This window comes from Chaetura pelagica, unplaced genomic scaffold (assembly GCF_000747805.2).
Source record: "Chaetura pelagica isolate M959 unplaced genomic scaffold, ChaPel_1.0 scaffold70, whole genome shotgun sequence".
Classification (NCBI taxonomy): domain Eukaryota; kingdom Metazoa; phylum Chordata; class Aves; order Apodiformes; family Apodidae; genus Chaetura; species Chaetura pelagica.
In genome coordinates, this window is record NW_009952265.1 from 883724 (window position 1) to 903367 (window position 19644).

Here is a 19644-nt window from a genome sequence, read left to right on the forward strand (position 1 = left end):
TCAAGGAGGGACCCTCTCTTTCCTCCCATAACTAGGAATAAGAAAGATCCAAGAAAAAATAGGGATCTAGCAACTGGACAAAAGAGTGATTTCAAAATAGCATCTCCTGTACAATGAGAACAGCAGGTAGAAGAGAGATTCTTTCCAAACAATCCATCACTACCCAGGAGACCCTCCTCTCTAGCACATTAGCTAAAAGTTGTGTTCACCCAGGTGTCCCTGATGGGCTGAAGACCCCTGTTACAATTCCCACCAGTATTTTAGATAGGTTCATTGTACATAGTGACTCCTCATCAAGCTCATCAAGTAGACTTTCAAACCCAACCATTATAAACCTACAGTGAAGTTTTTTAGAACACTCCCACCCTTTTTTTATTAAATAGGTCAAACAAGTTCCCAGAAACCAACCACTTAACACAGAACCTCAGTGTTTTAAGGTACAGATATCCAGTATACCTCATAACCACTGCATAACCTTGACAGCTTACCAAGACTCAGAATTTAACAAGTTTTTGTCCTGCTTCCCCACAAAGTTTTGAGGCAGAACTCTTTGACATCAGATCTCAAGATGCCTGTTGACAAAAGATTCACGTAGAAGTGCTTGGCTGTGCATTTCATGCACAGCTAAGCCATCTGAAACTATTCTCTGGAATCTCAATAAGGCTCTATTTGTCTTGGATGCTGTAGTTTGATAATTTTAAGCTACTGCTTACTTTTAACCCTTTGTGACAAGTGAAGGTTTGGAGGGTGTTCAGATGATTTTGTGCTGAAGGAATTTCATTGAAAAGCATGTGAGGAAGCTAGTAAATACCAAGAGCTGAAAAAAGTTGTTCCCAAAGGCTTCTTCTTTAAAGGTCCTTAGCTTCTTGAGAGAGTGCAGAGAGCTAAGCTGAATCAAAAACATTCTGTTCTTACTATGGAAACCATTCTACTTGTCTTGGAACAAGTACAGTTTAAGTTAACACAAAATTAGAAACCTATGGTGATCTGGGTGTCAGAACTATACCTTGCTGTCCACAATATACTACTTCTTTCCTTAATTACCTGGGATTTTTCCCCTCCTCACAGAAAGAAGCACAACATAGAACCACTCTTTTCATAAAGGTAAGTTGTTAGATACAGCATCTATCACTATTGCATGTGACTGGGCTCAATGGCCTATGGGATCTCTTACAGTTCTATAGGAGTTCCCCTGCAAAGCATCTGTCATGCAGAAGGAATGAAGGCTGTTAGAGGTTAACCTGCTGCCTTACTGCAGCAGTAGAAGGTGCTCAAACACTGCTGGTGATACCTTCCTTTGTGCAAGTTCAAGGTACAGACATGGCCAACTGCCTGCAGGTAGGCACACCTGGCTCACAACTGTACTTGCCAAGAGGGGTGATCTTCATGCACAGCTAGAGGTTATATTCCTAATGTGACTAGAAGAACAAAATACCTTTCAGGAGCAGCAGCAATCAAACACTCTCAGCTTATTAAGTACTGTATGGTACCACAGGGTAAGGGGAGAAAAGGAAAGGAGAACACAAGAGAACAGAAAGTATATTGAACTGTGGTTAAGAAAAAAAAAGTCTTTAGTTACTTCTTCAGGTCTCTGCAATCACAATACAGAGAAGGCTGTGTAGTCTGGCAAACAACATTTTCTCCACTCCAGAAATAGACACTTTTGCATACGGATCCCGTGTTTTAAGTGAATGAACGGTGCCAGTTTATGCTACTATCAGCAGTGGAGTCACTTATCTAAGCCACTCTGCTCAAGTGATGAAAGCAGAAGCAGGACTCTCACCCTACTGCTTCTTACTGTGGTACACAAAAACACAGGACTTGCAAGAACAATCTAATTGCTTCCTGGGACCTGGGAAGAAAGTTTGTGGGCTCCCAGCACTCAGAAAGCAGTACAATCCAAAGGCCTTTTTTATGAAACAGACAGAAGCTGCCATACAGCAGCCAAGCAGTGGGGAGAGAAAGACAAAACATACAAGAAAGCTTTTTTCCCCCCAAGAGAAACTGTTTTGAGAGCAAAGCTCATGATTCACCTAAACTATAAAGCTTGTCAATACATCGAAAAGGGATTTCCAAGTTAGAAAAAGTAATTCTGACAAAGATGCATTTTCTTGATACTAAAAAAAGCCTTCATGAACAAGTCAGTCTTAAATGTATGCCTATTTATCCTTCCACAGGGATTTTAATTAGTTTCCCCTGTCCCTTTAGCCAATTGCTAAAAACATCTGTGCCATCTGCCCTTGGAGTCAATTGCACCCTCAGAAATTGCACTCAGCTTGATTTTTCACTTCACTGCAGAAGTAAACCATTTGTGTGACAATATACCAATATTCCTTTAAAAAGTCTCAGCTTCATCTTTAGCCTATGCTAAAGAGCTGAATTGAGAAACAAAATTCTCACTTTTAAGTAGATGTGTATCAGCAAACAGGCAAAGCAGGCATGTAAAGCCTCACATTCATTCTGTCTTAATCAGCTCAGCTCAAAAAGGCTGTATATGTCTGAAAAAAGGACTAGGCACCTAATGTGCACTGCATGCTCTTCCCCACTCCATGTTCCTGTCACTCAAATGTATCATAGTTCCTCACTGGCACAGGTAGCAAGGAAGTTCTCTCCTTTCAGGATTTGATTTTGCATTTCCACAGAGGCTGCCCATGCTGCTCTGCAGATACCTATTTTGGCCTTTTTTCAGTGATGTTTCTAGCTCCTTTGCCTTCTTTCACTGATATTCTGGGTTTGTTCTTACTCCTGCCACCTAAACCCAGAACTCAGATACCCGTGCATTCACAAGAATGCACAACTTCAATTGGATCACTCACAGAGCGCAGTATTAAATTCAAGGGTCTAAGAATCTAGTTTCTTAGAAGGCAGGACTCCCCTTCCTCCCCTCAAAGGCACTTGAAATCCACCTACCTTTGCAGCGGCCGCGGTGTGTCACGCTCAGACTTGACTCCCGGCACTTGGCTCTCTGGTAGTCACACATCGACTCGTACGTTCTGCCGTCAGAGCCACAGAGGGGCTTGGACTGGGACCTGGAGCAATGCAGGTTACACTGAGGGTCTCTGTCACGGTCGCTTATTAAAAACTGAAGGAAGTGAAAAAAGGAGGGAGGGGGGAAAAAAATTGGTTTTGTTTTGTTTCCCAAAGCAGAGCATAGTGTGTTTTGGTTTTATGAAAATAGCGATATGGTCTATGATGCAGTCTAAGTTGCCTACCAAAGCTGGCTTTACCTGAAGGCAGCTTAAAATGAAATATATGCACCTTTAAAAAAACAAGTCTTTGCCGTTCCATTTTCTTTAATGAAATGCAAATATTACTGTCTCACCTCTGAAAATGTAAGATGTGCAAAACCAAACAACCTACACAGGAAGGGCAACACTGACTCATAAGAGCCCAGCTTGCCACAAACAGCATCTGGCACTACAGAATTTTAGGCAGAGGTGCAAGAAGCTTCTCACCAAGGATGGAAGAACCCAAATAACCAATCAGGATTGGCCTTGTTACTTGAACCATGGCTGTGGCCAGCTATACAGCACCAGGTACTTGTTTTTTAAAGCATTACTTATGTCAGCTGTGGATACCACCTGCAACAGCATACATGCACAGTCCCAAAGGAACACATTTTGCTCCTTCCTGATGACTTCCTGCCCAGCTAGAAATCACATTCAATATATCCCACATGTACCACAACCTAACTGCACACTATATGAAAAGCTACTTCCTTTCAGAAGTTTGCCATCTTTGTGAAAACCTCTTCTTCTCAAGATTTCAGTTCAGATGCAGTGTGTTTTATATAAACACAGTACTCCTTTCTTGTCACTCTCTCAATGCAAGCAAACCCAGTTTCCCAATTCCTTGCCCCAAAGACTTCCCTCATACCATATTAATCACTGCTGTTTCCCTTCTAAGACACACTTTGGCTTCTGCCTTATCTTCTGGAGACAGGAAAACTCAACATGCACCAGTGACTCCCCATTTTTTGTCCACTTGTTCCCTGCAAATCCCAATACCTAGTAGTAGTTTACTGTTGTGCCCTCAACTGTACTCTGGAGCTGCCTAGAGGGATACTCAGGTCTCCCAAGTTCATACTGTCTTACTGAAGACTTCAACTCCCAGTCCTCTTTCCATAACCACAGGAAGAGTTTCACCAAGACATGACAGTAGCAATCCTTTTCAGTCAGTCCAACCTTTAACTACTACCCAAACCCAACCACCTGCTCATAAGAAGCTTTCAGAGGACTCTTGAAACAAGTCCCATGAGGATGAAGCAAAGAAAAAGAGGAGTTGCACTTTCCCTTCCCAAGCTCCCATCTCTCACAAGCCAGGGGAGGACTAGAGTTGATTTCTAGTGCACCAGTGTCTCTGCTCACTATCAAAGCAGCTACTAGCTCAGCAGTTCAGACCTGGCTGGCAAGTGGACACTGACTGACACCCTGTCTGCATGCACAAAGCCACAGCTCTCCAAGTGTGTTGATAGCTGGATGCCTTACAGGGAAGCCTGAGTCACTGCCATAATCACCTTGGTGTTACAGTTGCCTACAAAGCTGTCTGCTCTATGCTTTGAGGTTAAAGCTGCTGAAAAAACATTGCCTGAAGCCCAGTTTGGGTTTGTTTTTAACCACTCCAAGAACATGTGTCTCTGAAATTTGTTTTTTGACATTTTAAAAAAATTCTTCACCTCCTTTCTCTCCCCAATTAAATGAGATGGAAAACAATTGAGAAGTTGTGTATTTTCATATAAAAACATATTAGCTCTGTACTGCTGGATCTTTTGAAGACTCATGGATTACTGTAAACCCTATTTAAACATAACAGCTAGGAAAAGTAAGCAAGATCTGCACTTGTTTGAATTTGGGTGGGGCAAACTTTTTTTAAAATCTCATCTGTCAGACTCTTGCCAAAATTTGTAACAGCACAGAGTTTTTAAAGTGTTTTTGTTCCTTTTCTGCAACACTTTCTCTAACCTGGCAACACCTGTTCCAAATGGCAAACTGGAAAATTTAAACCTGAAGGCACTTTTAAATTGCTTATAGAGACCTGGACTAATTATGAAAACACCATAAAGCTGGACCAGATTTTTTGCCCAGTTCATGGCAGGGGTTGGACTATCAAAAGTTAGGTTGGAATTGCTCTGGCTTTTGCTGTAGCCTCCAAGGTGCAAAGATCTCCAGTGACTGTAAACATACAGCAAAAATCAGCAGACTGAAGATGCTGAATCTTCCTCCCAGTGTGTGGTGTCAGAGACCCTGAAAGACTTGCAAGGCTTTTCAGCTGTCTGTATAAACTGACTTTAAAAACAGATGTCTGCTAGTACAGCATGTAAGGTGCACACAGAACAATTAAATACTCCGTGAAACACAAGCCTTTCTGGTTTCAGAGGAACATGCATCTGCCATTTATCACAACTTTGAGGACTTGAGCTATTGGCATGAAACTTTTTGCAAATGCTTTGTGTCAGAGGCAGAGGTGCACCAGAAGAGCTAGAATGCTGGTTCCCAGCATCAAATCATGTTACAAACTTCTTGAAAAAACAGCTTGTATAATGAAAACTCACCTAAGTGTTCTGCAGCCTGTACTAAAATACTTTTAGAATGGTCTTACAGGCCAGGAACACCCCTCCTTCCAGAAAGGGCATCTCTGAAAAACAGAAAGCACTTCTCAGGGCTGACAAATGAGCTAAATTTATGTCTGTGGTACAGCTTTCCTCCGATGTCTGCTTGCAGAGGGATGGGGAGAAACAGCTCTGCATTGATTAATTATGAGGGCCTGAGGAAACATGCAGAGCACCCCAATGCTGTCTATGAAGTTCTTGCCTACCCAAATTAAGCCAAGAACCATGTTATAAAAAAAAATCAAAGACTTTTTAGCATTTGCAATTTGGATTGCAGTAGGGAGCCCACACAGCATGCTAGGTGCTTTCCAGACACTGAAAATTCCACACCTGCCTTGCCAAAAAAGTTTATGGTTTATGTAGTTGCACAAGATGGTGCTTGTTTCGTTCAGCTAGATTATAATTGTAAAAGTCTGCATTCATTTCCAGAAAGATCCACAATCATGCTTGTCTGATCAGGGTTTTTCTCATGTGATCAGACAGTACTGCCAGAAAGGCTGAATCTCCTGGAGATACTACTGAAGAGCTTCAGAAACTGCTCCTTGCTGTAGGACACCTGCACCACCGTAGCTCAGAGCCCTTGGCCTTGCTTAGCAGCCCTGCTAGCTTTCCAGACAGTTAAATGGTGACTCTTTGTCCCATTTCTAACTGGTAAGTGTTCCTGCTGCAGAAGTGACCATCAACACAGACCATCCTGAGACATTTCATACACTAGTTGGTTTGAGTGTCCATCCCCTGCCACCCAGTGCAAGAAGTTTTCTTTCTAGTGTTTTGAATCTATTATTTTAAGAGCTAGGACTACAATTCATAAGTTGCTCACTTTATGTTCTTTATTCCAACATGGAGCAAGCAGGCTCTGTTTTTCCAAGGAGCACAGCCCTGCTCCAGAAGAACACCTTGGTCACTGCAAGAGATCCTACTGAGCCAGGCAGAGGATGGGAGCAAGATGCAGAAGATGGCCTCACGCCTGGCTACCCACCCTTCCCAGACACAGCTGAGGTAGAACCACAATTTTCTGGTCACTTCAAACCAGGGGAAGCCTATGAAGATAACCTCTTCTACCTTTAACACCAAATGTCTCATCATGACACTTGGAGCTCCAACCAAAGTTTGTTATCCTCACAGCTTCAGGATGCCCACATAAAACAGGCTTTGCAGACAAGGGAATCAAAACTCTGAGTTATGCTTGGTGCTTTACGGAGAGACACAAATGAACAGATCTGGACTCAGATAAAAAGTAACCCTGCAAAAACATGTGCAGCACCAGCAGGTTTCCAAACTTCATCTAGGAGAAAGAGGGAAGTAATGATTTGAGATTTCCCAAAGCCTCTTGATATCAGTGCTCCCATTTGCTTCAGCATCCAAAACAAATGGGACTGTGGATGGTATCACTGGCTTATCAGTCTAAAAATAAATAAATAAAAATTACTACAAACCCACAAAAATCATGTAAAAGCTACCAGACAATCTATTTTCCAGGAAAATATTAAAATTGACCAGATTGCAAGTGTTTAAACCTTAAAGGTAGACTTGATACTAGAATAAGGAATACACAGGTACTAAACAACATTTGCATTTTCATAGCATTTGGTTACATTGAGGAAGCCTGCACAGATCCTACACCAGTCAGAGTCCCTGTCCTAAATAGCTTCCAGTTCAATGCAGCATTCAGAGCATCTTTTTCTGTCTAATTCTGTATATGTATAAGGACATAAAACTCCTCCTTTAACAAATACATTTACACAGGTGCTTGAAGAAACCACTTCCCAAACTACTTTCTGCTTCTTCAGACTTGAAAAGAAAAAGGAAAGATAAGAGGTCAAAATGAAGTTAACTTTGCCAACAAAGCATATCTGTTCTTTTTCTCCACACCTCAACACCACTGCTGACAAACAACAAACACTGATTAAAGGCTTTTTAATGCCTGTGAAGGAAAGCAGACTCCCTGCAGCTGCACAGCAGCTGGGAACACTTGTGTTATTTAGCAGAGAAAGGTCTGACCCCTCAAGTGAAAATGAGCTTGGTGGTCACTCATTCTATTCACCATCTGGGTACATTATAAGCACAAACAGAACAGCACAGCCCTTTGTGACAGGGGTAACAAGAAATGGCAAAAGCATTGCAGTACCAGGGTAACATGCTTTAGCAAGGCTTCAGGGGAAAGAGGAAGCAAGGGACACAAGTGACATGAATGTGAGAAAGTGGAATTCTACTAATGCACAAGTCTAGAGGAGTCCACGACAGATCAATACAGAGGAGCATCCACTGCTCAGCAGCTTCACTCCCAATGAGTGCTGCAGGCTGCTGCCTAACAGAACTGAGGACTAGAGAGATTGAGGGGAAAAGTACACAAAATGCCTTACTCCTGTTTTGGCACACCAAGTTTGATGACCCTTAGACTACATCTATGGAAAAAGTGATCAATCTAGGTATTCATACAGCACAGACCATTTGTCTAAAGCACTCAGACTGGCTTGTCTTAAGTACAAATGAGCAAGTTCTTCCCCTGGACAATTCCCCAGGAAAACCATACCATTTATATATTAGAGGAGACTATAAACTTCTGGACATTTTTGTTGCTGTTGGAAAGCATCAGTTCACATTTCCTAGTTTTAACCTCACAGATTTATGCTTGGTTTCCAGCTCCAAACTGGTGCAAACAGCCATACTGAAGGCAGAGCTGGAGCCAGGTCCCAGTATTAATCACAGCTAGACTCTCAGCCCCATGGCAGGTTGCCAACAGGGCCCAAAAATTTCAACTTCAACCATGGGTTTACAACTTGAACCAAGTTTTCTGCCATGGAATCAGAAGCGTAGCAGGCCTCAAATGTGTCAAAGATCCAACTCTGTGCCAGAGACCCAAAAATACTTGGCTTCTAGAGATACAAAAAGAGAAAATTTGAAAACCTTAAACTCCGGTAAGGATGGGACTGTCAAGGCTTGCAGTCTCCCATGTGCAGAAAGGTATCCTGCCTCTGTACCAAGAGTGCCCACGCAGCCTCAGAAGCTACCTAGTGAAAAAAGGCTTTCAAAGCCAGCTTCCCGCCAAGTCTGTCATGTGCTTTGGGGTAAGAGGAGGAAGAGATGGTTCTATTTTAATATTCCTGTTTGGAAATGCTCACAAGTGTGTATTTCACTTGCATCTGGATGACTTTGGTTTAAGAATGTCTTTAAACCAAAATTTCTGCCTTTAACAAGTCCTTGTGTGGGTGTTTTCCAGAATCATACAGTTTTATACTGAGACTAAAGGCTTTCCCAGCAAATTTTAGAAGGGCACAGAACTACCCCTGGATGTAATGAACTTATGAGAAGGATTTTGTAAAAGACTTTTTCCTTGAGTCATCCCACCTGCAAAGTGAGGAGTCTAGCGTAAGTTAAAGCACCACTCACATTTCAATCTCAGGTCCCCAGCTGTGCAAACAAGAATAGGTTCAAAGCACACAGCCTGTGCTTGAGGATGGTGGAGGCTGGGAAACATATGGGATCACACCACAAAGCAGACAAACTCTAGATGTATTTCTGTCAGTTGAATTCAAGACAGTTTTCTGTTCTTATAAACTAGAAACCTTACTTCTCTCCAGCAATTCTCCCTTCTCCCAACTATCCTCCCTCAATCACCTTTGTGTAAGTCACTACAACAAAGTAGAGTGCTTAAAGACTGTGTTTCATCTGCTACACGATTTCTAGCTAAGAAATATTTGTTTTCTTAGCAAACTGATCCCCAAGCCCTTAGCAGCAGCTGTGCTCTACTTTCAGAAGATGAGGTATGAGATCCAAAGAAGTTGTCTAGCAGCATAATTAAGGAGCTCACCTACAACAAACAGCTCAGGAGAAACCCTTAGAATCTAAACTAATCCCAGAGAAACTCTACTGGGTTTCTTTGTTACCATGTTTTTCTTTCTAACAGAAAAAAAAAAGCCATTGCAGTCAGAACAAACTTTTAAAATTACATCTTTTTGCTTTTGAGGTGAAGTTTATGCAAGTGCTTAATTACAGTTGACTCGAGGGAAGGAAATGCCAGAGACATCAAGACAACACATTAATTTCAGATTTTAAATTAATCCCTTATTCCACAGAATTTATCAACAAGCCTGCGTCACCATTATAAAAAGTTACTTTTATTTTATAAATATACGTTTTTTATTTTATTAGGTTTTTTATAAACATACATTATAAATATAAAGTTTAAGCACTTCACAAGTTGCACCAAAGATCAGAATATGATCAACTGAACAAAGGCTGAAACCAAAAGCCTAAAACACCAAATTGAATTTTCAGCTCAAATCTCTAATTTCTAATATGACTTCAAAACCTTCTAGTAAGTTTGGCAAGGTAAAGACTGACTTAATTCCTTTGAAATATTACTTCAGCTTCTGTCAAAGTTCACTCACCTAGTAAGATTATTCTTGCAGCCAAAATTACATGCATGCCTAGAACAAACTTGAGATTAAATTTAATTAGTCAAACACATTGACAAGAGAAGGCATGTTTACCTCGGACTATTTCTTCTCTTCAGCTTTGCTACTATATATGTTGAACCAGACAGCAAATCCAGCAAATTCATTGCATAGTCAGGCAATGAACTTCTTGTCCCACAGAAAACAGCAGCAAAACTTCTATTGACATAAAAGGTGGAATCTTGTCTTTAGTAAATTGTATCATTTAATAAGCTGATCCAGTCTTTCTGGTTTAGGGAGTCCTCTGCTTATTCAGCATAACTCAAAAACTAACTCAAAACATTCTTCTGTATAACTTATGCAGAGTTAGTCTCCTCTGAGTACATTATCCTCTACTGTAGTTTACTGTTTTTCTCCCCTAGCAAATATAGCAGGATTATACCTTTGTGCTGTCACCTATTCCATTGTAATGAAATATGTTTTCCTCAAAAGCTCTCAGGAAAGCAGAAGGGTTGAAGGAACATCACATGTATATTTGATAAAGGACAGTATCCCAAAGCAAGATTTCTGGGAGGAGCAATCCCTGTCCTTACACAAATGATGTCACATTGAATGTGTTAAAACCACCACATGTGCTCCTCAGGAACTGGAGCAAACTCTTGGCCTTGATTCTGTTGAATCATGAAGACTTAAGTACATGCTTTCTTGCCCTCCACTATATAAACTACTAAAAGTCAATGCCAGGATTTGTAGTTTTCTGTGCCCTCCTGTGTTAAATTTAGCCACATTCAGAATGTGGCTAGGAAAAAGATACTTTGAGCCTAGTTTCCCCCTTGTACTACTTCATCAGGCTGGCTATGCAGTCACTCTAGGAAAGCTTCCTCCCCATATACAAGAATTTGGAATACTACAGACAGAATGGGCAAGCTGCAGAGCCAGTTTTGAGCTCTGCAAGTGTTAGAAGATGGAAGTTTGCCTAATTAGATCCAGCTGTGTAATCCACAGTAATCTTCCCCTCCACTCATATTTAGTTCCTTCATAACAGCACCACTAGAACCTTTCTGGAGCCTATCACTGCTCAAGAACAATAGTGCAAAAACCCTTCCCTTGAATTTGCCTCAACATTTGTACTAATGCGAGTTTGCAAACACCACAGTAATACCTTTCACTATACTGTAATGAACAGCATGACACTTCTTAGTTGTTTAAAAGGGCAGAAAAGTATTGATACCAAATAAGCTTCTCACATGAGCCTTTGCTATGTAATGTGGGGATACACTAACTGCAAGCACGTCTGATTACAACCTGGTTTTGCTGAAGCATTCTTAAATAATCTATGTGATGACATAGAAGTTTTCTCTTGAGCTTCCATTAATAGCTAACATAGCTATAGAGGTCTTCTCTTTAAAGCCAAAGCCCTTAAAATTCAGCTTCACCACCTGACATCAACTCATCCAGATGCCCTTCTCTTAAGTACTTTCCCAAGTGTCTCTCTCAAGAACTCAAAGTTTGCCCTTTCCTTCCAGTGTTATTGCTGAAGAGCAGGGCACCTACTTTAAGTGGAGTCTTTTAAGTCAGGTGATAAGCTTTCTAGACATCCCAAACTGGTGAGAAGATAAAACACATTTTCTCTTCCCATCACCAATTCTTCCCAATAAGACAAAGCCCTGTGCAGATAGCAGATATCACCACAAAAGGTGGATAGGTGTTGCCAAAGATGACTTTGAAACCCCCTGAACACTATCTCCTAGATGACTGCCATCAATTCTCTTCAGCACGCACAAAAGGCACACTACTGAAGCACACAGAACAAAACAGATACAATTGAGCTTACATCAGGACAGTTACTCCTTCCCCACTGCCTAGTCTACAGTGTCTTGCTTCAGTCACAGCCATATATGTTTTATGGTATTACTGTAAACAAGGCAGTGTATGAAAAGGAGTACCATCTCTGGAATTGGTCTACTCTGCAGGTAGACCATCACATGAGGAGATGTGATGATTAAACAGTTTACAAACAGCATTTGGCAGACATATATCTTCCAAGTTCATCTCAAATTAAAATACAAATGCACATAAGCACTCATTGGACCATGAATGTTTTGTTCTTGCAGATCTCACAGGATGGAAAATGCCACCCATTGAAACTCCATAGCTCTACAAGTCTCAGTCCTTCTTAAATCAGTACTTCTAAAATGCTGAAAGAGGCATGCAAATTGAAGCTGGCACCAAGCCTTCATTATGGTTGTCATTACTGCTGCCAACAGCAGAACCAAGTAGTAGATATTAGAAATAGCTGAACTCATTAGTTTAAAACCCAACAAGGGCTGGCTGCCCATCAGTAGGGGTATATAACTGAATGCCAAGACTGACATTCCATTGCACAGGAAGGATATTAAAAAAGGAGGTACTATGAACATTAAAGGGTTTGCTTTTCTTAACTATCTTCTTACTCCTACATGATCCAAAGACAATTATTAATAAACAAGAACTCTCAGAGGAAGATGAGAAGTCATCTAGACTTCTCCCCATTTAATTTGACTTTACATATACTACCATCAACATGTCCTTGTCAAAGTTTCTGAAGCACTATTGCTACTTCTCTCTGGGGACATAACTATCTTGACCCATGTCCTTCTATAGGCCTACTTCACCATCTCCAGAGTTCAGAGTTGGGTTCTGGCCCCATTAGCTCTACAGAGTACTAAATAAGGTTGCCTTATTTACTCTATTATTCCTCTAAAGTGTCATAGGCAGTGAAACTGAAGAAAAAAGTATCGGAATTTCACCTTGTTCATACATATCATGCTCCCATAATAAATACAGAGTAAGCTCATGGTGCCAACATTTCAAAAGCAGCAGCTTTCTCATGTTCATGGCTAACATTATTTCAGTACTCTTAACAAGGCAAGGCTTTTTTTCATAATATCAGAGGCTGTGTTATCTCTGGACTTTTAGCCTATAAATTAAGAGATAACAATAAAGACACATTCTCATTAGCAGAAGTATTAACTTCAGTTAATAGCTATAAGGTATCCTTCCTCCCCCTACAGAACACAACAGTAGTGATGTTCACCTACCAAGACATGTATTTGACATTAAGATTGCATGTCTGATCTGCAAACAGGTAGTTTCAGAGACAACCTTATAAATGTCAAATTACAACATTTAACATACACCATTTAGAAATCTTAACACTTGTTTTAGTAGACCAGAGACTCTCCAGAATAACCCTCTAGGAGACTAGCATCTTCACACTCACTGCTTCAAGTGCCAAACCCACCCTGCTGGATTCTACAGTGATCCAAAGACATACATTAGGTCTAAGGTAAACTTCAAATTCATAACAAAAAATAGTCCTACTAATCAAGAAAAGAAATAAGCCAGCCAGGAATTTAGAACAAGAGGGAAAGAATCAGGAAAGGGTGTACGAAACAACTGAAACTCCTGTCAAAAGTCAGAAAAAATAAACTTTCCCTCTAACTCTCTAAGGGAAAGAGTAATTGTTTCACTACTTTGTTCTACAGTTCTGTTTGCATTGTATTTTACAGTGTTTACAATAATTCTCATATTTCTACTTACATTTAAACCAAATGCTTCCCTCAGTTTTGTAGGGGTAACCACCCACAGAGTTTAGCCCTTTGTACAAATTAAGTGCTGGACAATGCTTCCTCAGACTGTGAAGCACTCAAAGCTTTCTTGGACAGCCCAGGCAGTAGCAGAGAAGCTTTCCCCACTACTCAAGTCTTTCTGGATCACAAACGGAAGGACCTGCTGTGCACAGAAGGCTCAGGATATGAACTTAAGTTCTGCTGGTAGGAAACTAACTCTGCTCCCTACTCCCACCTCAAGAAAGTCACTTACTATGACTATCTAAATATATGATAAAAACCTTGCCATACAGACAAGACTGCTTCAGGAGCTACAGAGAGAATTCCAAAATAAAATGCTCGTGAGGCAAGAAGGAAGGATCCTTGTTAGCAGCACCATGGTTAGCTTTAACACCATCATCTGCTGTCAGTGACAGACAACATTAAACTGTATATAGTAACACTTTTCTGAGAGTAAATACATTTTCTGATTTCTGCAGACAGGATTCCTTTCCAGTAGTTACATATGTTTTTCTTCAAAATTGCAGCAGTAACCTAGCTTCTGGTTACTGAACTTTAAAGGAAAAAACCCACATCAAATGTTACTACACCACTGCCCTTCATTGCAAACTAGGCAACACCACTTCAAACTAGCAAGTTGTCAGTGTGCAAGGTTTTCTAGCCTATTCAAGTAGACTTCACATGCCTTCCAATAGGCATTGTATCACTACTGCTAAATTACACAGCAGTATTACTGTCATACTAGCCTGAAAATCTGTGTTAAGGTGAAAACTGTTTACACAAGTCAGGAGTATTTTCCATACTGAAGTGGCAAATGTGGTTTGTATAATGTTCCCAGCAGAACCCCTCCTGCTGTGATCTACAAGGAATCACAGAATCATCTAGTTTGGAACAGACCCTTACAATCATCATGTCCAACCATTAAACTAACATTACCAAGTCCACCACTAAACCATGTCCACAAGCACCACATCTACACATCTTTTAAATACATCCAGGGATGGTGGCTCCACCACTTCCCTGGGCAGCCAGTTCATGTCTGACAACTGTTTCTGTGAACAAATTTTTCCTAATATCCCATCTGAACCTCCCTTGGCACAACCTGAGGCTGTTTTCTCTCATGCTACTACAAGGGAGAAGCAACTGACCTCCACTTCCCTACAACCTCCTTTCAGGCAGTTGTAGTGAGCAATAAGGTCTCCCCTCAGGCTTCTCTTCTCCAGACTAAACAACACCAGTTCCCTCAGCCACTCCTCAAAAGACTTGTGCTCTAAACCAGCTTTGCTGCTCTTTTTGTAGACATGCATGTGGTGAGTCAGACCATCAATAAACTGTCAGGGTTGCTGCTGAAAATCTGCAGTTTTTTAATATATACAAGGAGAAGCAAGGATAGGAGTGTTTTTAAGAGAACATTTGTTTACAGGTAGCTTGATCTTGATGCTGCCCCAGGTTGTTAGTCTGAGTTTCCCCAGCAAGATACAAAATTCCTTTCCCAAAGCTTTTTCCTCCCCCCCACCCCACCATAAATCCCCATATACAAGCAGAAAGATGCTAATGACTGATGTTCATACAGGCTGTTCACTCCTAGGTTTTACAGCTTCTCACAACTTTTTGTACTATAAACCTGTCAATTTCAGCATGTTTATTATCAACTTGCAGAAAGGGCAATTCCAGCTACACTGAACTATTTCTTGCACTTGCAGTGAGGAGCCACAAAACACTTATGCTGATTCCTTGTTGCTAGGGGCAGACGTGCTTTCCTTATTTTCTGTGGAAGCAAGGTTTAGAGCATTTCTAGTTCTACTTTCATTGTCACCAAGACCTCTGTATTTAAAAGCCATCCGAGCCAGTGGGTTGTCTTCAAACATGAGCTGAGTTCAGTGCAGGACTGACAGCTTTCCATATCAGTAGCCACCTCTAGTCCAAATTCACACAGCAATCCCCAGGTTAACTTTCCTACCCAGCACTCACTGGGGTTCTGGAAGTGCTCAGCCAACCCTGTGCTGCAATTTGTGTGTCTCTCCAGTGGAAGCTAAAAGGAAAAAAGTCACACACATATTGTCTGTTTTTACTGTCTGCCTCCCTGAAGGAAGCAGGGTATCAGTCTTAATATAAGCAAATATGAGACCTTTGCACAATAAATCTTTGACACAGATAACTGGCAAGATACTTGCAGTCTCATCTTCCTTTTCAGGGCATGTTATTAAGAAAGCTGTAGCAAAACAGCTGTGGCTTTATCTGGATTCCTCAGATTTTCTGGATCACTTTCAGTCTGGGCTAAGACCTGGCCTCAGTACAACCATACTCAGGCTCACTGGACAGGCTTCTTACAAAGACCAAATTGACATTTTTAGCTGACAGAATTAGAGCAGGCTGTGATACCAGCTACCACAGTTTTTTGTGGCTGCTTCAGGCTATGAAAAGTATACTCATATCATCACCATGTCTGAAAGAATACAGTGAGCTTCTGCATAGGGTTAAAAAGATTTTTCTTCATACCTCCTACAGCCTAAGAGGCTGCTGAGCCTGATCTCATCTGAAGGAAATTTCTTTTCTTACCCAAATGATCAAGAACCCTCTTGTAATTGGAGGATATTGCCCACCACTATGGCCTAGGAGACAAGCCCAGGAAGGAGTGACACCAGTAAAAAAGATCAGAAGAAGCAGGACTTGCTTTATCACTGAATAGCACAACTGAAGGGTAGGGTGCTTACTGCTCATGTGATACTAAACTGCTTCAGGGGATGGCAGCAAGCTAATGCACTGGCACAGAACAAGGTAGATCAAGTATCAGTAATCACTTCTCCTCCTCCATCTGCAGCCACCCATGTAGGGATTACAGCATGCATTTGTCCTCATCCAAACAAGACAACACTGGGCATGTCGTTCTCTCATCCTTCTCAAATGTAAGCCTCAGGAAAGCCCCAGTCACTATGAAGTGTTCCAGACCCCAGTTGAGGTGTGTTTAAAAGGAGGTATAGATAGCAACTATGAAGGCCTAGACTGTGGTGGTTGGCATTCACCCCCCAAAAAAGAAGTGCTATCCAAATATTAGCAAGACCAGTGGCAGCAGGATCCTGATCTAAGTGGGCTTCTGGTTGTGACCCATCTCCTCTCTAGTCCCCTGAGCTCAGCAACCTCTTCAAGCAGAAAAGTTAACCCAGGATCTAACTGTCTTAGTAAATATTGAGAAGTCCTAGTTTAATCTGAAAAAAAAATACTGACATACTGAATCACATATCACCCCACTTCTTATGAGCCTTTGGTTCATACCAGGAGGCAAGAACTAATTGGAGGCAGAATCAAGTTTGAGAAATCCAGGGAAGTTTTGCCTTATAAATAGAAAGGAAACTAGAAAAAATGAAATATTTTACATTGCTTAAGAGGACTCCAGGCAGATACTAAGTCAGTTTTGGTCATCTGCAACCCAAGAGGAAATACCTCTTGATTTAAGAAACTGGGCTGACAATCACATTAAAATTGTGGGGTTTTTTGTAGGTGCATGAGAAATTACTGTACCTGGCCTGTAATATTTCATAGACCTCTGCAAATGAAAGATGGGGCCACCAGTAAAGATTCCAGCTTAATTATGTCTGAATCAGTTTACTTATCCTTGTCAATCCTGATTTTGTCCAATTCTTGCTATGACTGTCCCCTTCACAGTTTCTCCAGCCAAGTCTCTTTCTAACCAGACGTTCCCAGCTTCTCTCTTACTTTCCCACATTTTGTCTTCACTCCTTTTTAATTCTACTCCTAAGAGTCAAAGAGACCCTACATATTTAACCAGCTCTCTTCCTGTTCCTACTTGGAAAACAAAACCTTTGAGAAAATACTAAAGCCAAGAACAGTCACCTTTGCATCTCCCAGCTGAAGTTTGCCAGCTTGCACACAGAAAGACCATGCCAATAATTGACTTCAAGAAACTTTTTCCTTTAAGCAATTATATTAGCATCCTACATATACAAATATTGTTACCAATTCATGCATCAGGCATCTTCTTCCCAGGTCTATTCACGTGCCAGGCTGCTGTTTCATTCCCATCCCTCATCACTGTCCCAGCCCCATCCCTTCCATCCTCAAGTCATTCAGCTTCCTAGACCTTTTCTCTCTTTCACATACCAGTTACAGACACACAACTCTACATTAGCCAATTTCTCATTTAGAATTCAAGTAGAAAGAGCAAGTTATTAACAAGACCCTCAAAAACCCTAATTATACTCAGTAATCCAGCTCTATCACTGGGTAGTATTTTAATTCCAAATAATCTCTTACAGGCTACAGCCCAAATACCAGCATATTCCTTGTTTTCACAAGACTTCTGACTCCAGACTGCAAAGGAATAGATCAGTACAATGTTGCAGAGCAAGGTATATGTAGACTAGTTTCTTACTGCTAACAAGCCCCTGGACATCACACAGTTGTCAGCCACAAGGCAGTGAAGTAGCAGCTCAGCTTCTTGCAAAGATCTTTTAGAAGCACAACACTACAGTTACACTTGGCTATCAAGACAGGGCCAAGAATGCTTTAGTGTTACCTAAAATAAAAGCAGAGTGGAAAAGAGCATGAAAAAATGCAAACTAAAATTATGCTTAATATAAGCCATCTAAAAACAATAGCAAATTGTCCTGCAGAAAATCCATCTCTGGATTTAGCTGCCTTCCTCCAGGTACCCTGAGCCTGCTAAGAGCACAGGTATCTTAGGGCTCACAGGACTAGGACTCATTGCAATTCCCACTGTGAAGTCTCTGCCAAGAAGCTTTTCTTCCCTCTCCCCCCACAACTGGAATATCCTCATTTGTAAACAAGGCCCAACTCAAATTTCTTACTAAATTAATCTGCACATTTTCTAATACCAAGGTAGAAGGGAAGGAAAGTTTCAGTAGGTAAAACTAAAGACATATTCTAAACACCTATGAGCAAGGTTTTGAGGGAAGGGCTGAAATTTGCATTAGTTGACAGCTGTATTTGGCTCCAACACACAAATTTACTTGCTTATTTCATCATTCTCTATGTTCATACCCAGAAGTGGATTCTGTTACAGAGGACTGCCTCAGAACAGATGTTCAGCTGAGCACTGTTCTTAAAATGAAGTCACTCAAAGTCCTCTAAATCAGGTGAACCCCAGGTTTGCAGTTGACATATGAGCTATTTCAATATGGTAACTTACATGAGAAAGCCTTGAAGCAGGACCTGCAGATATACGTGTGTATGAAAAATTCTTTAGAACTGTCCACATGTAATTATGGATCCTTACAAACCCTTTACAGAATTAATTACTAAAGAGCAGGAAAAAGTTGGAGTGCCTTGTCTCCCCAAATCACAGGTCACCATATGCTAATTACAATTGCCTCAAACATTTCTGGCAAGCTCTGAAGTTGTGTCATGCTTCAAGTCGTTAAGTACTTAAAAAAAGGCTCAACTTGAAGTAGGAACAGATTAAGCCAAGGAAGGGAAACAGCATCCCCACAGAAAACTGTATACTATGAATTTTAAAGATGAGATTTTTATTAGAATATGGTTGTCTTATTGTTGCCTTCCCAGGAAAATTCAAGGACCAGAAGATTCTGTGAAATTATGGTAGCTCTGATTTTAATATTTCTGTGCAGAAGGGAGCTCTTGTCCAGCATTTACATCAAGCCTAAGAAGCAGAAATATCATATCTCCTCCAGAACCGCTTCCTGCAAGAAAAAGGATCTAAACCACCCATTTGTAGCTCAAAATCAGGGACTGTTTTTATAGGAGGATGTATAAATTTACCTCTGCCACACTGGTTCAACTGGTGGCAATTAGCCCAAATTCATGTGTTATTGTACTGGGTTTACAAGGCAAGGTTTTGGCAGCAGAGGGCTACAAGGGTGGCTTCTATGAGAAGCTTCCCCCCATCAAATTGCACCAATATCAGCTGGCTCCAGGATGGACTCACCACTGTCCAAGGCTGAGCCCATCAGCACTGATGGTAGCATCTTTGTGATAATTTAAGAGGGATGTGGAAAGACTGATTAACTGAAGCTGAAGAGGGGAGTGAGAA

At 41.1% G+C, this 19644-nt stretch overlaps 1 protein-coding gene across 1 annotated transcript in view; it reads right to left on the reverse strand.

The window, feature by feature from the left end:
* The window catches only part of SMOC1 (SPARC related modular calcium binding 1), a 157529-nt gene that overhangs the window by 84257 nt on the left and 53628 nt on the right, over positions 1–19644 (reverse strand). Inside the window, exon 2 of the mRNA XM_010007721.1 lies at positions 2911–3082. Within this exon, the coding sequence (XP_010006023.1) occupies positions 2911–3082 (172 nt within the window). The remainder of the gene's footprint in view (positions 1–2910; positions 3083–19644) is intronic.